General features: G+C 40.3%; 3 protein-coding genes across 4 annotated transcripts; 2 read left to right on the top strand and 1 right to left on the bottom strand.

Annotated features, from left to right (window-relative positions):
• Window positions 1-1620: 1620 nt before the first annotated feature.
• LOC131243509 (pentatricopeptide repeat-containing protein At1g11710, mitochondrial) lies at window positions 1621-5797 on the top strand. 2 transcript variants are annotated; one of them, XM_058242900.1, is made up of 2 exons: window positions 1621-1930; window positions 3506-5797. In XM_058242900.1, the coding sequence occupies exon 2, from the start codon at window positions 3562-3564 to the stop codon at window positions 5545-5547; it is 1986 nt and encodes a 661-aa protein (XP_058098883.1). In that variant the 5' UTR covers window positions 1621-1930; window positions 3506-3561; the 3' UTR covers window positions 5548-5797. The 2 variants fall into 2 exon arrangements, with proteins under 2 accessions (XP_058098883.1, XP_058098884.1); XM_058242901.1 differs by lacking the exon at window positions 1621-1930 and having other exon boundaries at window positions 3639-3776; window positions 3928-5797.
• Window positions 5798-9906: 4109 nt separating this feature from the next.
• LOC131243510 (uncharacterized) lies at window positions 9907-10933 on the top strand. Its single transcript, XM_058242903.1, has 2 exons — window positions 9907-10128; window positions 10634-10933. Exons 1-2 carry the CDS (start codon window positions 9943-9945, stop codon window positions 10727-10729), a joined length of 282 nt encoding a protein of 93 aa, XP_058098886.1. The 5' UTR covers window positions 9907-9942; the 3' UTR covers window positions 10730-10933.
• A 12177-nt stretch (window positions 10934-23110) lies between these two features.
• On the bottom strand, window positions 23111-25588 carry LOC131243508 (uncharacterized). The gene has a single exon (XM_058242899.1). The coding sequence runs from the start codon at window positions 25399-25401 to the stop codon at window positions 23404-23406; it is 1998 nt and encodes a 665-aa protein (XP_058098882.1). The 5' UTR covers window positions 25402-25588; the 3' UTR covers window positions 23111-23403.
• Between the last annotated feature and the right edge of the window lie 262 nt (window positions 25589-25850).

Below are 25850 nucleotides of genomic sequence, written 5' to 3'. Positions count from 1 at the left end.
TATTAAAGTTGATTTAGTAATTAAATTCAAACCCTGCAAATATATTATGAATAACTAGTTTGGGATTAAAGTTAATTACGAGGGAACCAAACACAACAAAAGCATTCAAAAACCACGCTCCCAAACATGCCCTTACCATCGTTGAGTAAGAACAAGTTTAAATATAGATCACACGTGTGGGAGATTTGAGCTCTCCATCCCAATAATGCTTATATCATGCACTTAAAAATAACTAGTTTCATCCTGAGGTGGGCCACAACGTACAGGGTACAGTAGCAGTTCATTTCTTTTTCTTCTTCTAACCATATATTAATCCGATGCTGTGGTCGTTAGGAGGATTTTAATGGTGGATATCCAATCACTATTGTTTTCCTGTGGTGTGGTCCACCTGAGATTTATATGCCTCTCATTTTTGGGATCAAGCCCTGAAATGATACGTAAAAATGGATGAAACACATTCATTATGGATATGTGAAAATAAATGATAGATAATAGTGTCCGGATTTCCTGCGAAAGCGTTTCGCAGGAAGTTCCTGCACAGGGAACCCAGGTGGGACCCACTGTGATATTTATGAGAAATCCACCCCGTTCATCCGTTTTTTGTGTTAATTTTAGGATATTAGGGAAAAAATGAACCGGATCCATTGCTTAAGTGGGCCGATGACGTGAGAATTGAATGTCCACAGTTGAAATATTCGTGGGGCCACAGAAATTTTGAATCATGTTAATATTTGTGTTTTCAGTTAATCCCAGTAGGAATGAGGTTATGAACGGTATAGATAGCATGTAAACATCACTGTCGACCCCAAGAAAGTTTCAACGGTAAGAATTTTCCTAACCAGTTTCTCTTTAATTGCGACCGACTTGAGTCTTGAATCCTGATCAATTTTGGTTTGAAATCCGAAAATGAGCTCAGAAAACGGATGGACGGAGTGGATTCCTTACAAACATCACGGTGGGCCCAATCTCAGTTTCCAGCGCAGGAACTTCCTGCGGAAGGCTTTCGCAGGAAATCCTCGTCCGGGCTGGTGGCAGGGAGTAGCCAATCCGTTTCCCGACGACGCCTACATCGAGGTGGGCTCCAGGGAGTCACAGACGTGAGACGGACACGGATGAGTAGCGAGACTGCTACTGAAGTGACGTCACCTAGTTCTGTGGGTCCCACTATGATGTATGTTTTGTATCCATACCGTCCATCCATTTGGAAAGATCATTTTAAAAGATTATAAATAGAATTAATCAGATCCAAAGCTTCAGTGGACCACACCACAGAAAACAGTGGAGAGAGTTACGCTCACCATTAAAAACTTCTAATGGCCACGAAAGTTTTCCATCACGCTGATATTTGTGTTTTCCGTTCTTTAGTGTCTGTCTTAACTTATGAAAAGGTTAGATCTCAAATAAACATCACGGTGGACCTTAGCAAGGTTTCAACGGTGATCGTTACTCTCCCCACTGGTTTCTATGATGGGTCCACTCCAGCTTTGGATGTGCCTCATTCTTTTGATGATGCCCTAAAATGATCTCTTCAAATGGATGGACGGTGTGGATACAACACATACATCATGGTGGGCCTCACATAACTTGGTGACGTCACCTCATAGCGAGTCTAGCTTCAACCTGTCAGTAGCTAATCCACGTCCCGGACATGAACCCGGCTTTCTCTAAACCCTAATACCCGAGTTGGATAGAGCCCCTTCCACGCAGAAATCAGCTATTCTTTGCAACGGGAGGAATTTCCGACGGAAAATCGCAACCATATTTCTAAAACCTTTCCAAATTCGCTGAATTCCATAACCTTATCGAAGTTTTTTAGGTTATTTCAAGACCGGCTGGTCGATCTGCAATCCAAGCACTTCTCGATCTTTCGAAACTACTCCAAAATTGCCCAGATTGAATTTCTCAAATAGATTTGAAAAGAAGAAAGAAGGTATTTTATATTTTTTGAATTTTCAGTATTTGGTCTGGACCATAGCTCGATTTTGTCAACAATCCGACAAATTTCCAAAATCTAACAACAAATACCATTAATCATAAAAAATAAAATAAAAATCACAACACGTATCCGAACTTCCAACCGCTGGATTCTCTGAACCCACACACCATTTCAAGGTGAAGTTTTAGCCGTTGAATTGGTTCTAGGAGGATCTTACCTCGCTAAATTTTTACATCTGTACGGCTGTGCTCGATTTTTTTGAGTTTTTTTTTTTTTTAATGGTCTTAATCCCCACCTTTAATGCTTTTTGTTTGATTTTGGATTAAGAATATAGTTTTTACAGATTGTTTTAGGTGGTTGGTTCCTCTTCAACATTGTAGAATAAAAGTGGAAGTTTTTAGGTGTCTGTCCATTGTTTTGTATGGTGTTGGTGGCATCCCATCATCATGTGAGGCTAGCTTGATCTGCAGTTTGGATGGCATGCACCACTGTTACACAACCTAGTGGGCCCTCCAGAGGCATTTGAATAACTTTTGCATGTTTGCTATGTTAGTGATATTTGCTGCCATTTTTGTCCCCTCTCTAATACTTCAAAAAGCAACTATGTATATTTGTTTACTGATACATGTTGTGATTTTTGTTGGATGATTTATGGTATTTGTTGTTGGATTTTGTTGTGATAGTTTAGTGACACTTGGATACGAAACTTATGGATATACTTGTTTTGGCTTGATTATGAGCGTGTTTGGATTTTGATACTTTGTTCTAGATTTGCTTTTGCTTGAAAATCATGGATATTTTTCTGTCTTCTTTTATGTTTTTTTTTTTCTTGCTATTTTATACCACTGAATATGGGTACTTCCATTATTTCCAGAAAAAAGAAGAAAAAGAAAAAAAAAGAAAGAAAAAGAATAAGAAAGACTGAAGGTCTTGAGAACCTAAGGAAAAGTGGGAAATAAAGTGGGCATGAAAAATGTGATCGACAGTCATGAGTTGAATCTGGCAGAGAGAGAGAGAGAAAAAAGAGAGCATGAAAATGTGGGTGTTGAAATCTAAACCCAACTTATTTGGGAGGTTCTCTGTAATGAAGCCATAAGAGGGTGGTTTTTTTTTTTTTATTATAATAAAAATCTCTATTAAATACAATGTTCCAAGGAATCTATGCTTTCTTAACAATCCAATTTTCAAAGATTGTGCATCCAACCTAGGCCTAAAAGTTTGTAACCTGAGAACTTTTTGAGGCCCTTTATGGATTTCTTCATGTTTTTGATGTTTTAATGGTAGAAACATTAACTGGCCATTCGATAATGGTAGTTGTGGGGTTAAGAAGATTTGCGATTTGGGTCGTCTTTTGAGTCTAATACTAAGGAATGGTTTTGCTGCTTCCGCTGATTTAGCTGCTGTTTTTATTGTTGATCATGATAAAAGGATGATCAATGATTCAGGTTGTCTATAAGATCTAGGAATCAAGAATGCCATCTTTATAGATGTTTGAAACCTTAGAAGCTTTCTAGGCTTTTTGTTTCTGTTACTGATTTGTGTATTTTCTGCTCTCATTGTTAATCGCAGGAAAAAAGATGATTAGTTATCCAGTTCATCGTTAGGATCTGAAAATTGAACATTCTATGGTAGTAGGTTCATGCTTATTGAGGCGTATAACTTCTTCTTCTTTAATCGGAAACTTTTATGTGAGGAAGCAGTTATCGACTCTAAGTAATGAGGAGATTGTTTTCAGTGCAATATGTGTGAATCTGAGGCAGAGGAGATGGGGATTCTTAGGGCAGATTTCTTCAATGTTGACAAATTCACTAGTGGATCGGGTGATTCAGCAGTTTCAAAGGTCTCCGCGGTTAGCATTGGATTTTTTCAATTGGGCTGGGCAGCAAAAGGGTTTTTCACATAGCTTAGAGTCTTATTGTACCGTAGTTCATGTGATGGTTATTTCAAGGAGGTTTGAGGATGCGCTGTCTCTCATGAGATATTTAATGCAGGAAAAGGGTGTTTCTGCCGTGCCTATATTGGAAACGTTGATCGATACTTATGATATCTGCGCCTCAAGTCCAGCTGTCTTTGATGCATTGGTTAGAGCTTGTACTCAAGTCGGGGCTAGTGAGGATGTTTATGTGGTAATCGAGAAGCTCAGGATGGAAGGCTATGGGATCTCAATTCATGCTTGGAATAACTTCTTGAATCATCTTTTGAAGCTGAATGATACTGGGAGGTTTTGGAAGATGTACAGGGAAATGTTCTTGAGAGGGTATGTAGAAAATATGAATACGTTCAATTTAGTTATTTATGCTCTTTGCAAGGAATGCAAAATTTTGGAAGCTATTTCAGTGTTTTATCGGATGTTGAAGAGAGGAATCATGCCCAACATTGTTACTTTCAACCTCCTTATTGATGGATGTTGCAAGATTGGTGATGTTGATCTTGCTTTTGATCTGCTGAAGACGATGGAGGTCATGTCAGGGAATCATGTAAAGCCCAATTGCATTACTTATAACTGCCTCATTAATGGATTCTGCAAAGCTGGAAAGGTGGCAGTTGCTGAAGAAATTTTGGAAGACATGCACAAAGTTGGGATTGAGCCAAACGTACGGACATATGCGACTATGATCAATGGGTACGCGAGTGATGGGAGGATCGAAGATGCTTTTCGGTTGTGCGATGAAATGGTGCAGAAAGGTCTAATGCCAAATGCTGTTGTATATAACTCCGTAATCAATTGGCTGTTCAAGCAAGGAGATTTAGAAGAAGTGTGTTTTCTATTATCAGATATGATAGAAAAGCATATTCATCCCGACCAAATCACGTACTCTATTCTTACATGCAGTTGCTGCAAAAATGGACATCTGAAAGAAGCTATGAAATATTTTAACATGATTATAGAAGACAAGGACCTTGTTAAAGACGTTGTTCCATACAATATTCTCATTAATTATCTATGCAAGAACAAGAATATTGAAGGAGCGAAGCAACTCTTGAGCAGTATGTTTACCCGAGGGCTGATCCCTGACCTGGTTACATACAGCACTTTGATTGATGGGTACTGTAAGGAGGGGAAAATAGCTGATGCACTTGAAATTTATGATGGAATGGTGAAGGCTAGGCAAAGGCCAAATTTGGTAACATACAATTCTATCATTAATGGTCTTTGCAGGGAGTCATCTGTGGACACTGCAAGGGTTGTGGTGAATGAGATGAGGAGCAGTTTACTAATAGATGTTATAACCTTCAACACTTTGCTAAATGGTTATTTCAGCATTCAAAAGATTGGGGATGCATTTGCTTTTTGTCATGAGATGAGACAGTTTGAGACATTAGCAAATGAAGTAACTTACAATATTTTGATTAAATTTTTGTGCAAGTTTGGGTGTATTCAACAGGCAAAAGAGCTCATGAAGGTGATGTTGGATAGGGGCCTTGTTCCAGATTGTATTACTTATACAATTCTTATTACTGAGTTCAAAAAGAATTGCAATGCACATGAAGTAGTTGAGTTACACGATTATATGGTACTTAGAGGAGTAATTCCTGATGAATATACATATAATGCCATTCTCTGCCCTCTTGTGAAAAATTCAAATATGAAAAGTTGCACTGAGATTTAACATACTTGGGCATGCATGTTTTTGGAGCAGTGGTGTTAGCGAGCTGAATGTGCAATGTTGTCCATTAAAATAGTGACTTGGAGATGGTTGGAACATTCTGCTGATGCAGCAGATGATCTTCTTCTTCAATGTTCATATGGATGGCCATCTATAATATTGCCAAAATGGAAGACTCTTTCTGTTACCAATGACTAGGCATCTTGGTTGATTACCACACCCTCACAGGCCCATCTGAAAAATTTGAAAATGGGCATGTTGGTCATAGTTTTGCCCCTGCTCTCACACGAATCTGAGATATGTTCTTCATTTGTATAGCTTTTGATGCTACATGTGTACATTATATTGTTTTGGGAATATATTGTTCGTACTTTGACCAATCATGCTATTCTCTTTAAAAACTCGGGTGTTTGTGTACGTTCTTCAAATTATATTGATGACTTCCATTCTTTCTCCTGCATATTCATTATCGTTTCCTGGGAGAAGGCCCTACAATGGCCTCTTCCAGAGCCCTGTTAAAAAATGAAGGTTGATATCTAGTGGGCAGCCAATTGTACAAATTTTCCAATTTATCATTTAAAAGCTGACCCCAAATAGTGTGGTAAAGCTAAGAGGATTATGATTTTTCATTATCATTTCCTGGTTTTCAGTTTTGACAATTCATGCAACGGATTTTAGAAGGTTGTGACTAAATGGTTTAGTGAATAGCTCTGGTTGAGTTCAGGTGAAAAACAATCAGTTGATTTATTGAACTGTTGTGTTATGCTGAGTACCATGGCTAGGATATCAGGGGTAGGTTTAATTACATCTGAAACCTGCTTTCATTTCTGTTATGTAAGATATCTGGTCTGAGAATGATCTGCTTCTTGTTTATCTAGTTTAGCTCAACTGTTTGATACTGATGTAATCATACCTAACCCTAAACGAGCTTTGCTTCTCTGCCAATATCAATGTGAAACTTTCATATTAATATCAGATAAACAGAAGACATTGCAAATGTTTTCACAATCATGAAGTGTTTATTTTCATGGCCTCCACCACCAGCTAGGTTAGCACTAGTTGTTTTGCGGATTGCGCTCCTCAAAACAATGAAGTTCTTCATTCAGATTTTGTGAGGCACAATCCTGCAAAACGAAACCTTGGAAATGACTGCTAGGCAGGTTCTGTATTAACAGTGTGGGCCCTGCAAAAAGTGGATTTTGTGGATTTTGCCGCTTGTCAAATTGAACGCGGAGTGCATCCTACCCCTGCTCCAGATCGGAATGTGCAGGGGCTTTGAGGGGTGATGCAGGACAATTAACCACTTGCTCTAAAAGCTCGAATTGTTAGAGCATGGCGAATTAATCCCTTTATCTCATAGCCCAGGCTTCACATCTCATGTGTTAGGACCTTAGCCGAACCTCCCTCGTGGGCCCCAAATTACATGGGTTCCGCCTCACACGGGCTGCCCACCTCGAGTGTGTCCCCACATCCCACAGGCTACCCCACTCGAGCCCGGTGTGAAATGCGCATTAATCCATTAATCACCCTCGGTGAGGAGTCTCGAACACGAGACCTCCCCCGTGGGCCTCGCCCACCCTGAGTGTGCCCCTATATTCCACAAGCGACCCCACTTGAGCCCGGTGTGAAAATGCCCCTGCATTAAGGGGCCACCGTGATGGATGAGTTTTATCCACACCGTCCATTGACTTTGTCATATCATTTTAGTGTATGAGCCCAAAAATGAGGTAGATCCAAGGCTCAAGTGGACTACACTGTGAGGATTAAACTCCTACTGTTAAAAACTTCTCAGGAGCTTCAGAAGTTTTGGATGGAGCTGATATTTGTGTTTTCCCTTCATCTAGGTCTATGTGACCTTATGAACAGGTTGGATGGCACTTAACCATCATGGCGGGCACTAGGAAGGTTTCAACAGTAGGTGTCACTACCACTGCTACTTCCTGTGGTGTGGTCCACTTGAGCCTTGGATCTGCCTCATTTTTGGGCTCATTCACTAAAACGATATGGCAAAGTCAATGGATGGTGTCGATAAAACCCATACATCATGGTGGCCCCTCAGAGCCCTTGCCTATTCCGATCTGGACACGGGCGGGGGTGGGACGCAATCTGCGTTCTGTTAAATCCTTGTTGAAACTGGTCTTTAGTTTAAATGCCTAAATGTTGAGGATATGAGACCTCAGTTCTCATGTGTGCAACCGTATGGTTTAGGTGTTTCCTTGTTGAACAGTAGATGGGTTTCATATATTGAGAATCTCTTCATGTATGACCATAAAAGAAGCTGAAGATGGAAGATCAAGAAGGTAGGTACAACTGACAGTACACTAGTATGGATGTGGAGTGTGGCAGGGACAAAGCATGAGAAGTTTTAAATCAGGCCGGGACCTGGACCTGGACCTGGCCCTGGCCCATTTGTAACTCTGTATTGAGTTGGGCTTTTAAATGGTAGATTCTATTTTGTAGTACCCATTAAGGTTACAGCTCGTATGCATGATGTTGGTATTTGTCTAGGAATAGAGCAAGCTGGGTTTGCAACCCAATTTGTATGGTTCACTGTAACTTCCAAACAACTAATAACTCAAAATCCGTTGCCTTACACTCTGACAGTACCTCATTGTCCTGTTTGGGTACTTCGGTTTTTATTTTTATTTTTATTTTTTATTTTATTTTATTTTTTCTGGGAAAGATCTGAGTATAATGTGCCCAATTGAGAAGGTCCTGGACTGGTTCCAAACTTAAATAGATTGAACAATTGCATTTTGGCTATTTGATGAATGTTAGAGATTGAATGAAGCAGCTTCATAAAAGCTCCAAAGAATCCTCATTAACATGCCAAATTGAGCTCCAATGGTTACCCACATAATGCCAAGTGGGGTTCTTTTAACTTGTGGTAAACTGCTTCCAGTGGCAGAAGACAAGTCTAGCTTTCTTTAAATTTTATTTCCAATTTATGATACTCAAAAGGTGTGTTGTACCAATGCGAGCCAAGTAAGTTGTTTCCTGTTGTGACTTCTGTGGCCTTTTCGACTGGAATCAGGACTTGAAGGTTGGAAATTTAGTTATCTTGATATTCTAATGATGGATTTGGATGGCATCTTTACTTCAGAGTTATGTAAGTAGAAATTCGACAGTAATGCCATTTGGGAAAATAAAAAAAACTTCGAGAAATGAAATTTACGTGTTTGAAGAGGTTCTGATATTTTTTAGGTTTTGATATTTATTTATTTAATTTTCTGGTTTTCTTTTATTTTGACTTGATCTTGATTGTGAAGTTAGAGAATTGAAAATTTGATGTGAATGCTGTTTTAGAATTGCTTGTAGATGTTGTGAAAATTGATATTTAGTTTATTATTATTATTATTATTTTTTTTTAAATCAGTAGTCGGTATCTTCTTTTCTTCTCGTCTTTTCTTCTCTTGTTTTGGAAAGGAAGTTGCGCACACATTCTCTTTGTGATCCTACGGGCCCCTCCCAAGGTGGCCCGCACTGGCCTGGTTGGTGGGGTGAACTTCAGAAAAGGAGGATGACAATCACCATTATTTTCTTGCTTTGTATGAAAAATGAGGAATCCATCGACCATCTATTTATCCATTGTCCATTTGTGAGGGAAATATAGGTGAACTTCTAGAATCTCTTTGGGGTGTCATGGGTGATGCCGGAATCAGCGGAGGCTTCTTCACTCATGGCATGGGGGTGGGTTTGGGAAGAATGGTAGGAGATGTTGGAGGTTGGCCTTATTGACTAGTACCTAGGCTTTATGGGGGGAGTGAAACAATCAATGTTTTCGTAATCTTTGTGGGAGTGCATCCAAGGTTTTTGAAGGAATGGGTTTCAATCTTTACTGCTGGGAGTGACTTGGATCTCTTTTGTAATTAGTTGAATGTCATGTAATTCTTTTGGTCATTTCAGTTTCTTTCAGTAAAACCATTACTTTTAAAAAGAAAATATTCCTAGTTGGAAATTTGCAAGTTTGGTGGGTTTGGTTTAGAAATGATTGATGACTGCTGGTTGAGTCGAAGTTTTTGGAGGATAATTTTGTATCTTTATTTTGTTGTTGATTTTGATTTTTATGATTTGAATAGTCTTATTTTAGTTGTTAGTAGGAAATTCGATGGGAATGTGGTCTGAGGCAGCAGGAAGTGTTGCTTCATGCCAAAAAATGAGGCTTATTCGGGTGGCTGCCACCATGAAGATCATTCCTCTTAACAGATTGATCCTGGACCTTCTCATTAAAATGCTAATGTTTGACTGTTGTATAGATGTATTAGCATGTCTGGTTTTCCAGGGCTGATCTATTAGAAACTGATAGACATAAGATTAAGATTGCAGTTCGATGGTTTCCTTTCTGAGTTGTGGAGGTGACAGATTTCCATGTGGTAGGATAAGATCGTGTTGTTCGTGATGGAATCTCAGCAAGCTCAATCTCAATCGCAGTCGTCATCTGTTAGAAGCCCCACCACTACCTCTTGTCGAAAGAAGAAATCAGAGGAAGCCAGTTTCTTGGCTGATCTAAGGGATCACATTGATGAATTTGTTCATGCTTCCATGGACGAACACAAGACATGCTTTAAGAAGACCATTCAAAAGGTTAGGCAAAAACATGAACCGGAACTCGAATTGGGGAGCCAAATGTCAACAAAAGAAACTGAAGATAACACTTGATACTCCAGTGTGCTTGACAGTATACCAAACTATATCCACAGGAAGCATGTCATCCATGCATCCCAATCCTCATAATCGCTGGCCCTGTTATGGATGTGGGGAGCCGGGCTGGAAAATCACAGTGGTGTCAGACTATCCTAGCCATTGGTTCCCATCAGTTGACAATGATCCGAGATCCAAATTACATGGGTGAAGTAAGATGGTTAAGGTATCTGCTCAGTGTGATTTTTGGGCTACCATGCTCCATTCGCAATGGGACCCACAAATGATGTCGATTGGTGTACATACTATGTATGTACTGTGGCTGAGTTTCTACATTAGTTCTCTCACTAATGCCTGTTGGAGCCTGGGCCATGGTTGATTGGTCCGCTACTTTCTATTACATTTGTATATATATTTATTTACCAGATGCTCGTTTGTCCCATTTCAGATGTTTGGAATGTCGAAGGTTGTTGCTGAAAGGAATTCTGGTCTAAATGAAGTTGAAAGTTCTCTGCCTCTTCAAACAATAGTCTCTGAAAAATAATGGTGAGCAAGATCATCTTTTCTTTTCATGAAAACAGTATTTTTTTTCTTTCTTTTGTACCCATATGTTTATCACTGTAGTCCAACTTTTCCAAGATATACATAGGTTTCAGGTTCTGATGCATCGAAACACAAATATTTCAATGTAGGATTCAGGCTGTGCTCCCTGAACTTTTCCAAGATATACTTAGGTTTCTCAGTGTCCCATCTATACTTGAAATTCCCATGATGAGATCAGGTGGGTGTTTTTTTGTTGTTGTTGTTGTTGTGATGATGATAATGAAGATGAATAATATGATACTTGACACCTAGGATATGTCCAGTAGCTCATGGTTTGGATTTCGGCCAACCCAACCTGACATGCTTCCCATATGTTGAATCGATGAGCCAAGCTAAATGGCCGGCCTGACCCGACCCTTGACACAAACCAAAGGCACTCTCAAGCCTGTAACATTGAGCTCCAGACATGAAAACTTTTAAGGATAGCCAAGAACCCTAATTTGAAATATTAAAGCCACTGTAGGGGGTCTAGTTGGGTGGGCTGGTTGAGCGACCCAACTACATTCAAATGGACTGGGATGGGTTTAGTCTAGTCAGGCTTTAGAAATCTTAAGTGGGTCGAGACAGTTCACTGAATAATGGGTGGCAGGTCAGGTTAAGGCTAGATTTCTTTACTCATTTATTAAGTAGATCAGGCTTGGGCTGACCCCGACCTGATCCATTGCCAAGCCTACAGTTCAGACATGTACTTAGGGGTGACAATGGGCCGGGCGAGGGCTCATCTAAAGTTGGCCGTGGCCTAGCCTAGGGTTGCATATGGAACCGGTAAACCGGACTGGAACTAACCAGACCGCACCGTTTGGTTCGGTGCTACCTATATGTGCTATCTAGTATACACAGAAGCAATGGGTGAGCTAGTGGCCAGGCTATTCATTATTAGCCCTGGCCTGGCCTGGACACTCGGACTAAATTTTTAAGAGTGATCTCAGCCCTCTTGACCAAGTCTAGTGGCACCAGCCATGGCACTTCATGGCTGGATCATGTGGTAGGCCAGGCAGTCCAACCCATTGCCATCCCCACATGTACTATCAAATGTAGCACACATGGTGTGTGGGTCCCACTATGACCTTGCGTGAATTGGGTGGGCCACATGTGTATGCTGAATTATAAACTATTCTCTGTGTTTTTTTTTTTTTTTTTTCTAACCATCCATTTTCTCATGCACAGATGTGACCCACCAAAAAAGTGGACCATCCTTATTTGGGCCTTGGGCATTCAGACTGAATGGACGACATGGATAAAATACATACATCACAGTGGACCCCATAGAGCCCTTGACAGGACCATTCATCTCCAGGTAGGTCCTGGTGGGGTAATACCAATCCGTACTCCCCGAGCGCACATAGGGTGGGGATTGGGTACTACCCCACAAGGACCTAGCTAATCCAAGTCATCCATTCATTTTAAAAGATCATTTTAAGACATTAGCCCAAAAGAGGGGGGAAAATGTATGGCTCAAGCCCAAAAGAGGGGGGGAAAATGTAAGGCTCCGGTCAACCACATCACAGGAAATAGTGGGGATTGAATGCCTGCCACTGAAAACGTTTTGGGGCCACAGAAGGTCAGAAGTTTTGAATCAATTTACTATTTATGTTTTCCCTTCCTCCATGTCTCTGTGACCATTTTTATGAACAGGCTTGGATAAAACAAATATATCACGAGGGCCCCCACAGAGCCATTGACAGGACCCTCCATCTCTCACTAGGGCCCAGTTAACCCCACCAAGCTAGAGTCAGACGGTCCACGCAGAGGATCTGTGGGGCCCACCATGATGTATGTGTTTTATTCATGTTGTCCATCTATTTTGATGGATTATTCTAGAGCATGAGCTCAAAAACGAGGTAGATCAAAAGCTTGAGTGTACCACACCATAGGAAGCAGCGGTGGAAATGATGCTCACCTTTGAAACCTTTCCAGCCCCTATTAAGATGTTTAATTGCCATTCACCCAGTTCATAAGGTCAGCTTTATCCAAAACTCCTGCTTGTCTCTAAGAGGTTTTCAACAAGGTAGGCATTCAATCCTCACTTTTTCATGTGGTGTCGTTCACTTTCTCATCTTGTATGTGATGATTGGTTATTCTTATGAATTATGGTCACTCGTTCGAGTACCATGCCTAACATTGATGACATGTTCATGATAACCTGTGTAGGTATACAACATGCTTGATTGACAACATGCTTATCTATGATAGCATGCTTGGTTGATAACATGCATATGGTTATTTTGGATGTCTTTACGGGAGCACCCTAATAAGCCATGTTTTACTCCCGGCACACTATAGACTCACGAGTTGTGATTTGCTCATATGGATGATTTACACTTTTTTAGGATACATTTAGTAGCAAGGTGCATGCAGGAGCTATATGAGTTTTGTTATCTCTTTTCCCTTATTGCTGAGTTGATGCACCATCTTATGTATGAAATTCGTCTCTTGAATGTATGCATTGATATCATGCATATGATGTGTTAACTGCCCAATCAGAATAGCCATTCTAAAAAAAAAATCATCCGCCATAAGTTGGGTTTGGTATTCGAGAAGTTCGCTAATCGTTCACCAAGCTTGATAAGTGACAAGGTTGTTCCAACCCGTGTTCGGGACTTGACAGGCAGTAGTGCCCGGGTTTCGAATTTGTGGGGTTTCGAATTTGGGGTATGACAGACATCTGTAGCATGGATAAAATGCATACGTCAAGGTGGCCCCATAGCCCCTGCTAGGACTCTCCGTCTCTAGCTAAGTCCCATGGGCACTGATTGCCTATGACCCGCAACAGCAAGAAGTTCCAATGGCCGGAAGCTACGTTGGCAGAGAAGGTGAGGATTAAGTGCCCGTGATTGAGACATTCATGAGGGCACAAATGTGTTGAGTCTGGCTAATATTTTAGCTTTTCCAGTTCATCCTAGTGGAAATGGCCATGAACAGTTTGGATAGCATATAAAAATCAGGGCAAGACCCTGGGAAGGGCTTCAAATGTAGGCATCTCCCTCTCTACTGTTTCCTGTTGTGTGGCCCACTTGAGTTTTGGATCTGCCTCGTTTCCGCTAATGTCCTAAAATGAGCAGGAGGAGCGGATGATGGACCAGGTGGATTTCTCATAAACATCATGATGGCCCCACCTAGCTTCTGACCGTAGGATCGGGTTGCCAGGGGTTGAAGGCAATTCGGGTCCGAGATTGAATGCAATTCCTACCGATGTGTAATCGTGCCCTAGATCCAGCCCACTCATCAGGTGAGTCCCTCGCCTAAAAATAAGGACGGTCCACTTTTTTGGTGGGCCACATCCGTGCATGAGAAAATGGATGGTTAGAAAAAAAAAAAAAACAGAGAATAGTTTATATTCAGCATACACATGTGGCCCACCCAATTCACGCAACGATTGATTTATAGGCTCGATACGGTCATAGTGGGACCCACACACCATATGCCAGGTAGGCATGTGTGCTACAATTGATAGTACGTGTGGGGATGGCAATGGGCTGGACTGCCTGGCCTACCACATGATCCAGCCATGAAGTGCCATGGCTTGTGCCACTCGACTTGGTCAAGAGGGCTGAGATCACTCTTAAAAATTTAGTCCTAGTGTCCAGGCCAGGCCAGGGCTAATAATGAATAGCCTGGCCACTAGCTCACCCATTGCTTCTGTGTATACTAGATAGCACATATAGGTAGCACCGGACCAAACGGTGCGGTCTGGTTAGTTCCGGTCCGGTTTACCGGTTCCATATGCAACCCTAGGCTAGGCCACGGCCAACTTTAGATGAGCCCTCGCCCGGCCCATTGTCACCCCTAAGTACATGTCTGAACTGTAGGCTTGGCAATGGACCAGGTTGGGGTCAGCCCAAGCCCGATCTACTTAATAAATGAGTAAAGAAATCTAGCCTTAACCTGACCTGCCACCCATTGTTATTGAAATAATGCCCTAAAATATATGAAAAAACGGATGAATGGCTTGGATATATAATATATACATCAACGTGGGCCCCATTGTAAGGGCTTAACGGCTTAGGTGAGGTGGCTCCCTATGAAACGGCTTCTGCGTCCGCACTTAAGCGGCTCGTCGGACCTCACTGGGTGCGGATTGTCTGTGCCACTGGCTTAGGTGAGGCGGTCCCATATGAATATGATATAAAGTCAATTTCTAAAGAGTTCACATATTCTGAAGCTGTTAGTTCACATAGAAATGTCCGTGGTAAATCTACTCCGTCCATCAGCTTTTCAAGACCACGATAGGACAGAAATTAAAAAATCAGGCAGACCCAAAACTCAGGTGGGCCACACTACATGAAACAGCAGGATTGAAAGACCATCATTGGAAACTTTGTGGGGGAACACATAAGTTTTGTATAAGGTGGATGATATTTGTGCCTACAGCTTATCTGAGTGATAATAACCCTTATGAACGGTTTGGATGGCATATAAACATCATAGACCGCTCTAAGAAGGTTACAACCGAGAGTGTCACAGAATTTTGCCAGGGCATGACATGGCACCATTTCATTGGCTCTTCAGACACATGATGGAGCAGTCTTTTAAAAGTTGATGGCCCCTCGCTGACAAGCATTGATAGGCAAATGAAACGGCATCACATCACAGCCTGACTGAACTCAATATTATCTGCCTGACCAAATCAGCGCCCATGAAAAAACATGAGAAAAGAGGGAGATTCCTTTGCCTAAATTACAAATGACAATCTGAAATGGGTTAAAAATCTCACTATCATTAAAGCAAAATTCATCTTACCAATAGAAAAACTAGTTCACAAAGAGGGTTGCTGAATAATACACTCTTATGATGAATCAAGCCTCACTTCTTAATCATGAGAATGGTATCCTTTGACTTGGAAAATAAAATAAAACACCCACTAAACATTAGCACACTTATCAATCTTGACTTAGCCGAATATAAGATTTTTAAGAGAATATTATTTGATAAAAAAAAATCATATATTTCATCTAGATGGAGAAGCACTCTTAAGGTCATTTGGATCATAAGTTACTTAAAATAAGCTACTTATGCCTTACGTAACTCAAAATAAGTTTCATACTAAAGTGATTAAGTAACTTTAAATAAAAAATTTAATTATAATTGATCATAAATCAAACTTACTTATCTCAAATACGTTACTTGTCTATTGTTATAAGTAAAAAAAGTAACTTATTTGGTAGTATATAAACAGGCTTTTATAGAGATGGTACAAGCCTAGAAATGAAATAAGCTTAATCTAAAAAACTATACAAAATTTAATTAATTATGAGACTTACTATAAATCAAAATTTTGTTTACAAATTGTCTATCTAATAAATTATATTTATAGGGCTGGATACATTGAGGGTCTTGAAAGTGGCTATTCAGTCACACGTCTTTCATTAATAGTAACATGCCCCTTCTTAGTATATCTTGATTCGATTATAACTTTCCCCGACTATTTAAATTTAATTTGTTTTCAAACAATTACTCATCAAGAGACTCAATAGATAACCACTCCCAATTCAAAGGTCATGGTCAAACTCCACAAAACTAGTTTTTTTTTTTTTTTAATTTCTTTAATCACAACACTAATGCATGTTGAAGATTTTTATTTTTTATTTTTATTTATTTTTAACACATGCTCATACCCACACACACTTGTGGACATTGGTTTCCAAATGTAATCGGCTCACCAAAATTGCTACTAACCAATTACTATGTCTCTACAGTCGACTAGATCCTATAGAAATGTTATGAGAGATCTTCTCCCTTTGTACTCCGATTGGGCTTTGAAAGTGGGCTTGGATGAAAATAGATCTTGGACTTAGTTTGACAATGTGAGTTGATTGGATATATTAACTAGGTGAGCTGACTCAATGGGTTGACTAGTTTTTCCTAAGGTTAGGTTTTTGTCAGGTCTATTTGATCGGGTTGACTAGGTTTAGGTTTGATTTTTAGAATTCCAACTTCTAGAGTTTAAGATTTTGCTTGGATTAGGATTTGGATTTAGGTTTAGGGTTTGAATTGGGGTTTACGGCTTACATTATAGTTCAAGTATGGATCGGGACTTGGATTAGGATTTTGTTCAATCTCAATTAGCTTATTAACCTGGGGTGGAGTGTTTACAACACCACAATGGGCACTCGAACTCATAACCTTAGTGTTGAAAGTTGCAGTCTACCACTGAGCCATTAGTAGGGACCCGAGGAATATTAGGTTGAAGAGTTTTAATTTGGTTGAATTTGGGATCGTGCTATTCTTAATATAGTATATGCCACCCCTTGTCAATTAAATCAAACCTACGAAGGACCATAGCTTAGCCCAATGACTAGATATTTGAGAGAGAATTAGTTTAAGAGGCAAAGTGCAAAGTATGCCAAGGGATTCCATTCACACATGTTACTTTCTTTTATTTTGGAAGAAAGTTTTCAATACCAATTAAATATACTCGATGTACTTTTTTAAAAGCAAAAGAATATTTCTCTACGTTTTGAAAATTAGGTTTATTATTTTAAAATCCAACCTCCCAAAAATTTTACACTTTTGAAAAGATTCAACTTTGGCATGCATATGAAATCCAAACCAGTAAAATAGCAGGACCAAGCATATGTTCTAGTAGAGTATGGTGAATGATACTAGGGTACTTAGAAATTGCTTAAAGATTGCATACCCAACATACGAACTAATTCAACTCAAATCGTCAAAATTGTGAGATGTATCGTGTATAAAAAATTACACTTAATTTAATTATTTGAACAAGAGATTGGTGGGTATTAAATAGATGGGTAGAAATGAAAAATAACCAATTTTCCTATTGGGATTGCAAAGTAGATAGTCCAATCCTATTTATTTTAAGTTAGTGGTATGTGGAGGCATGTAGCATGAGATAGGTGCACTCCTCCTTTCCATGATGATGTATCACCAATGAAAGGTACCACATGCCAATGTAGATGTGAAATACGCATTTTAAAGTAAAATTTTTTAGCTCTATGAAATAACAAATTTATCCTTTGCATTATGGGTCTTAATACAACTAATGCACATGAAACTTTTTCATTATTGTCATATTATTATTGGAGCGGTGTGTCCTGTCCGTGCCACATGCAATCGCAAATTTCAATCCTACCACAAGGGGGTAGGCAACGGGGCCTATCTCACTGGGGGGGCATTATATCCATGTCATCCATCCATTTTGCCATATCATTATAGGTCATGAGTTCCAAAAATAAGCAGATCCAAAGCTCAAGTGTGTCACACCACATGAAATCATGGGGATAAATGACACTTATCATTAAAATGACACTTATCATTAAAATCTTTCTTGAAACTTTTTTAGAGCCATTATAATATTTATTTGTCATCCAACTTGCTCATAAGGTTATATACACATAGATGAAGGGAAAACACAAATATAAGCTTAATCCAAAACTTCTGTTGCCCAACATAAGGCTTTTAATGGTGGGCGCTCAATTCTCATTGTTTCCCAGGGTTTACTTGGGCTTTGGATCTACTTCATGTTTTGGGCTAATGTTCTAAAATGACACAACTGATGGACAACATAAATGAAACACCTACATCACAGAAAGCCCTACGGTGCCTGCAACTTGGAATTAATGGATGCGGCTTCAGTGGATCCCAGGTCGGTGGATTCTTTAACTATGGAACACTGTGATGCATGTGCCTTAGATCCGTTTTAAAAGTCCATTTTAGGGCCTGATCACAATAAAAAGAAAGAAAGAAAGAAAGAAAGAAAAAAAGAGAGCAGATGAATATCAAAATATGAGGTGAACCATCCCATAAGAAATGATGGTGAATGACCATTAAAAACTCACTGGAGGCCATTGAAATTTATATCAAGCTAATATTTGTGTGGTCCCTTCATCCAGATCTTTGTGCCCTTATCAATTATATGGATGACAAATAAAAATCCTGGTGGCCCAAGAAGTTTTTAATGGTGGGTATTTGTTTCCCATCATCTGGTCCGTTGGTGCTCGGTTTGTTTCCTGTCATGTGTAATGTGTGCGGGTATGCCAAAATCGATAAAGCAGCTCGATCCAAACCGATTAACTTTGACCCTGAATGCTGAAATAAGAAGATACATCTAATATGAACGTATATGACCATATTCTAAGAGGATCGGTCTTGTTATCAACCAAAATTAATTCTACTCGATCTTGATTCCAAAAGATCACGAATTGGTATAGTAACAATGGAATACACGAGAATGAATGGATCCAATCTCGTCCAAGTAAAGCATTGTAATTTGATGAAGTGTCGACCATAAAGAAAGCAGCCGATATCTTCTTAGTTCCTAACATTAATTAGACCGGTAAAACACGTTGTATTCATGTTACTTCTTTGACAAAATTACTCGTTGTGACCTCGGTTGGAATAAGGTCATCTTCAGTCTTTTCCAATTTAACCATCATTTTGGTTGGGAGAATGTTAACTGCAGCTCCATTATTGATAAGAACCAAAGTGATGAGACAATCTTCTAAGTGTATGGAGATATACAATGACTTCAAATGTTGAGTCATTGTAGGAGTCAGTTTTTTTAATAATTTTTTTTAAAGAAGGGGATCCTGGTTCTACCATAACGGTCGACACCTTTTTAGCTTTGTCCTTGGAGTCAAAGGAACCATATTGTATGATTATAGAAGGGCTTAACTCTTCTACATCTCCTTCCATCCTGTTTGGTTGAGATGATATAGCTTAAAAACTTTGCATTCTTACTTTATTTTCTTACATGGGGCCACTTTGCTATGCGATGTAAGCCTAAATAGTTTCTTCTCTTTTTTTTTTTTTCACCTGCCCGACCCTCATGAGTCATGCAAAACACAACCAAATATAAAAAAGCCAAAATTCTGTTGAATCTCAAAAAACTGTAAAGTCTTTTGAGTAGAGACTGCACATTGTGTGGACAGAAAAATGTGCTTAATCCTTTCATTTTCCGTCATCGAAGCCTTTACTAAGAATTTATGGTCGTAGACCAACCGCAAGAAACCCTCAAGCAATTCTATGATTTCTAGCCGGCCATAGATTTTGAGTTTCCTTTGGCTAGTGGTGAGTGTGACTTCGAATCAACTGCATTTTTACATATGAGTTAATAACATACTTTGGCTACACTAATAAATTAATAGAAAAACCAAGGAAGTAAGGGCACCATTGCGCTCATGCGAGGGGGGTGGGGAGGAAGGCGTTCATATCGACATATAAGAAGCGTGGTCGAGCTGTTTAAGATAAATAAAAAGGGGAACGAGGGCAACCAAAACAAAACCTTTGTCGACAAAGCGAAGAGGCTGAGAGGAGTTCAAAAGTGGAATTGTCGTAAAGAGAAATGTGCCAAAAGAATGATCTAGAAAAGAGAATAATCTAAAAAAGCTTTTGGACTATCGTAACCTTTATAGTAATGGAAGAATGATATAGAGGAATAAGCTACATCAGGAATCTATGAATAATAGAGGAATGTGATAGAGAAATAATAACCCAACCAATCTAACATAATACCAATTAATCAAATCTATCAATTTATCTTTTATCTTAACTTATCCTAGGAGTAGCGGTAATTCTAATTATAATATTTAGTTGTAATACAAGTATATGCTCATATGCCGGATTTGTTCTAAATCTAATATCAAGTGGTTCTTTTAAGAGACGCATTCATGCAATTGCTCCTAGTGATTGATTGTGAGTTTTTCCTTTTATTAGATTTGCACTTGTATTATGAAACTCTTTTATTGTGAAAGGTATAAAGTAACCCATCTTCGGATGAAGAACCCCACCATCTAATTATTAGCTGATCGTTGTCAAAATCTGCAAGTGGCTAAGTAAGCAACCGACCTAATGAGAATTTAGTCATATACATTCATATTAGACATATTTGTTTATTTTGTTGCCTGTGGTCAAAGTTGATCAGTTTGGATCAAGCCACTGTATCAATTCTAACACGCCCACATAATTGAAAACAAACTGAAAAACCAACCATAATACGAATCTTACATGATAAAGAAAACAAAAGCTTGATCCATCCCATCTGACATGATAAAGAAAACAAAAGCTCTAATATTCTCAATCTGATGGCTCACATGCACCACGTACAAATTGTGCATGTAGCATGCATGTCACTCTAACTAAATTCCAAATCATGGACCTACATGACATACTCTCAGTAAAAATAGAAAATATCTTCCATACTTTGTGGAACGTGATGGATAGGCAGTTGCAGATTGCACCCGCAGCATTTAGGTAACTTAGAACTGTCAAAATAAGCCAAAAATTACACTGATTTAATTTCCAAACTCGATAGTTTATTTAGATTTGATGGACCACCGAGAAAAAAAATAGTTAATTGTCCTAATTTGATAAACAAAGTGTAGTCAATCAGCTTACAATCTTCCAATACATCAAGATTTTGGATGATGATTTATCTACCATGAGCTGCACAATTTGGACAGTTTAGTTTGATTTATTCTACATGACACGTACAACTTTTGAGTCTTTGTGTATCAACCATCATTCTTCTAATCATCTTTTGTGCATGCAAACTATAGAGTCAGTGCATTTTTCTCCGCAATTATGTCTCTTTGGAAGGAAAACTTTGAACATTCGGAGAATGCATCCAGACATTTGAAATGATAATAGACACTTTGGAATGGAAAATCTAAATGCAACTTATTAACTCCTATAGTTAGGTGTGAGTATTTATTTTCTATGTAATATTTCTTTTAGGTGAGCCACACATGATCATTTGATTTCACCATTATATTATTCAGATTGATCAATTCAGTGGGCTCCACTATAATTTTGATAGTTACAGATAGATTTGAGGTGAGATGCTTGAACCGTGGTCCCCATATATGATTATTAAGACGAATATAGAAACCTACAATTTGAAGACTTCAAGAGGAAAAACTATGATTGGTAAATTTTTAGAACTCTATTTTTCTAAAAATATGTCTTGATCTCAATAGCATAGAAAATTCTAATCTTATTGAGAAATTTATTAGGTTATTTAGATTATATTCTCTCTCTCTCTCTCTCTCTCTCTCTCTCTCTATATATATATATATATATATATATATATATATATATATAGTTTTTTAATCTTTCTCACAGGTAGCCTTCTCTACCTACCATCTTTTTTATATGTAGCCCCAACACTCCATCAGAGTGCCAGTGCAACAAATACACCGTGGGGCTCACTTTAATTGAACTGGCTCGTGTTAAGATGTCAGCCCCAGAAGAGATAAAATACCAAAGGCAGAAAAAAAATAGGAATGGTTTACCCACTGTTGAACCCTTTCGTCTTCTCTACGTATCACACACTTCCATATGGCCCATCAAATTTCTCTTTCATCTCATTTTCTCTCTCCTTTCCTCTTTCCACGTGTCACTCCTGCGGCTTGTGCTAAAGTGGGGACCGGACTGTTGCATCCAGTGAAATGGCTTAGGCTAGAAGACAAGGCAATGGTCCAAATTCAAGGAACAAATGCCTATTGTAGCAAGACTCGATTGCTTATGACCTAGGTCGACCTAGACCATGGTTTAAAGTATCAGCTGAAAACTGGTATGTATCACCCATGAGTCGGTATTGAGTGTAGGAGCTCAATACAGGGGCCATACATCACAAAACAACCCAATGTTGGGGAAGATGGGGTTACCTGATTATAAGTGGACGGTATAATTTGAGTTACTAAATGATATGTGTCCTTTCTAAGTGCATGCACATGAACTATCAGACACTGCCAGAGCATCAAACAACTCAACCTGGATTATAAAACGACGTTCATCTCCCAACAAATTACAAAATCCTCCAAAGAGAGGATATGACAAAGCATCTCCTGACCATTTCTCAACCTTCTCGGAATCCTAGTCCCCAGAAGATGGGTTGGTTTGTTTTCAGCTTTTGATATTTGCGTGTGCAAAATGCAAATTTCAAGAACAAAAAGCCAACGACAACACATGGAAGTGACACTTCAAACTTCAAGAAAATCTCAAACAGGCCGTGGGCCCCACTGTGGATTGTGATGGATCATCAGCAGTCCAAATCCGATTGGAAAAATCAGATGGTCAAGATTGTAGCTTTGTGTGACTTTCAGGCAATGCTCCCATCTACAAATGGACCATATGGTCATTGGATGATACTCATCATTTGATTGATGGCCAATAAATGGATGGTCAGAAATTTCAGTAGTCCAAATTGGATAATCAAATTCGGATGGTTAAGATAGTCCAAAATCAACATCACCATTTTCAGGCTAAACCAAATGCATATTGTATCCAATCACAAATGGCTGGGACAAGTCAATGGTATGAACACCTCCTCCATTTTGGCCCACGGTTTGAACGCTCCAGATTTTGCAAGCATCATACATAAACAAATTGCAGCCTTTCCAAAGAAATAAACCCCTCAAATTTGGAAACCCAAAGGAACCATCCTCACCGTTTAAAAAATTACACAAAAAGAAGAAGAAAAAAACAATAAAATTAAAAACAAACATCTATGGGTATGTGGGACTCTCTATCTCTAATGTAACAATAAAAACTAACTGGTATATACACTCCAATAGCAAAAAAATTGAAATTCAAAAACTGGGTTTTTGAAGTTTTTTTACCCCTCTTTTTGGTTGAAAATTTTATCAATTTCAATTAATGAAATCCTCTTGATCCTCTGGATTGATACAGCTCCAACCTAACTTTCGCCTCTGGCAACAGCGAATCCACTATTGGATCCTGAACCATGTAGCCCTGCTTCGTGGCCCACTCGAGCACCGTGAGCACCGACGCCTGGGCAAGCGCCTCACTGTCGGGTACGCTCAATGCAATGTAGCACAGAAGAGTCAATGCTGAAATTTGAACAATCTGCTCCCCAAAGTATACAAGCTGGATCAGGTGCTTCGCCCCGCCGGCATTGATTATGGCCTTTGAATGATCGTCATGGAGGTAATTCTCAGTGCAGGCAAACTTGGTCAGTGCGATCGACGCCTCCCGCATGACCTCCCCTTCTCTATCCTCGAGCAACCGTACCAACGGCCCGACAATCCTTGTCTCGGTGGCCCGGAATGTCCTTGCTAGGCACCCAATTGCCTTAATGCAAGGGATGAGGAGATCAGAGTCAGCCTTGTCGACAATTCTCAGCAGCTGATCAATGACTGCCTTTGCGGCCGGGGTTGGTTTGAAAGCAGACCGCCGGAGATCGGCATCCTGCTCTGCAACTGCAGCTATCTCCATCAATGCCATGGCCGAATTGTATTGGACATCACCGGTGCCCTTCTCCAGCAGGACCGCGAAACAGAGGAGGGCCCGCGATTCGGTCATGCTGCGGCAGATGGCAGAATTGCCCTTAGCAAGGTGCCAGAGGGCCTTGGCAGCCATCGCCTTCATGGCCGCCTTGGTGGCAGGCTCCTCGTATTCTCTCCCGCCTTTGATGCTGGAGCCTGAGAGTGAGATATGATGCGGCTGTGGCTGTTGCTGTTGCAGCTGCTGCTGTTGCTGTTTGTTGTGGGTGTTATTGCTATTGTTGATTGGTGGCTTGCTCGATTGGGATTGCGGTCGGGATTGAGGCTGGGACTTACCAGCCATGGTGTTCTGGATCAAAGAATGCATCTGATCCTGGCTATGATTAGCCGACGGACGGCCAACCTGGCTATGGATATTCTTGTCGTCCTCCTCATGGTGGCCTGCTCTATTCGTATATCCCACCATGCCGCTATTGTTGTTGGCGAGCACGACGGAATGGATGGACATGGCCTTGTTGCTGCTGACAGCATACTTGCTATGCTCTTGGATTGTCTCAAAGGCCAGATGGCCCACCAGCAGTCGAATTATGTTATTCTGGGCGAAATGGTCCTGGCATTTGGGATGATTGGCAGCGAGCTCAGCTACGGCCCACGCCACCATAGCTTGCACCTTCATCGGCCCTTCTTTCAGAACCTTAGCAAACACCAAACAGACACCGGCATGGATCATCTGCTCGACGCTCTCCGGATCACGCCCGAGAAGCCCAATCGCTCGGGCAGCATTCTCCTGCCCCTCAAGCCGGCCTTCCTTGACGAGCTTGAGAAGGGGTCCGACGCCGCCCTCTTCAATGATCAGCTTCCCGTAACGGTCATTGTCGTTGGCGAGTGATACAAGCGAAGCGGCCGCATCGGATCGATCATCTAGAGACCCGGTGTAGAGGGTGGCGATCTGCTCCCAGATCAAGCAAAGGATCGGCTCGTTAGCAGCGATCGGCGGTAAACCACCGAGATACTCATCATCGTCACGATCGTCGCCAGTAGCTGAGACGCGTAGGAGCCAAGAAACATCGCCGATCGAATTTTCAAGCTGCGACGACATCTTCTTAAAGGCGGCTGCAGGGATGATGGTGAAAACCCGTTTCATGAGGCCGTTGGCTCGGCACTTGCAGACGAGAGCTAGGGCTTTCTCCAGGACCTGCTCGGTATCGTCGATGATGCGGCGTGTGGGCCGTTCGTAGAGATCGGAGCTCGCACGTGCCGCCTGACGGAGGAGCGCCGCTAGCTTCTCCGTTCTTGATTTCAGCTCCGCGCAATCTTGCTTGAAGGAGTGGACATCGTCTGCTGCTTTCGTGATCTGATCCGCTAATTGGATTGGCTTCACCAAGATCTGCTTCACGATGTCCGCCATCGCTGCGACGACGACGAACAGACGGCCGACGGACCGAGGACGCCTGAAATGAAGGTCTTTGAGAATTGGGGATTTTGGGAGAAATTGGGAATTGGAAAATGGATTTTGTGGTGAGGGATTTTTGGGGAGGAATTGAATTTTTTTTATTTTTATTCTCGGCGCCGAACGGAAGGGGGGAGAAATGGGGGAAAATGAATGGGTGGTTGGTTTTTATTCCTGGAGGAGAGCTTTGAATTTTATGCTCTGTCGTTTGTGAGCGACGATACACAGGCTCTAGAAACTAATTTAAATCAACTTATTCATATGGTGGACATCTCTGTCGATGGATTATAAACTGAATATAATAGTTTATACTTTTTAACTTGTTGATTAGTTGATATGTAATCCACGGTCTAGATAAAATAAATCAACGGTTTATATTTAATGATTATTTTTTCCTTAATTTTCAT

Source organism: Magnolia sinica, chromosome 4, assembly GCF_029962835.1.
Source record: "Magnolia sinica isolate HGM2019 chromosome 4, MsV1, whole genome shotgun sequence".
Taxonomy (NCBI): Eukaryota; Viridiplantae; Streptophyta; class Magnoliopsida; order Magnoliales; family Magnoliaceae; genus Magnolia; species Magnolia sinica.
This window is presented reverse-complemented; position numbering and strand designations above follow the sequence as displayed.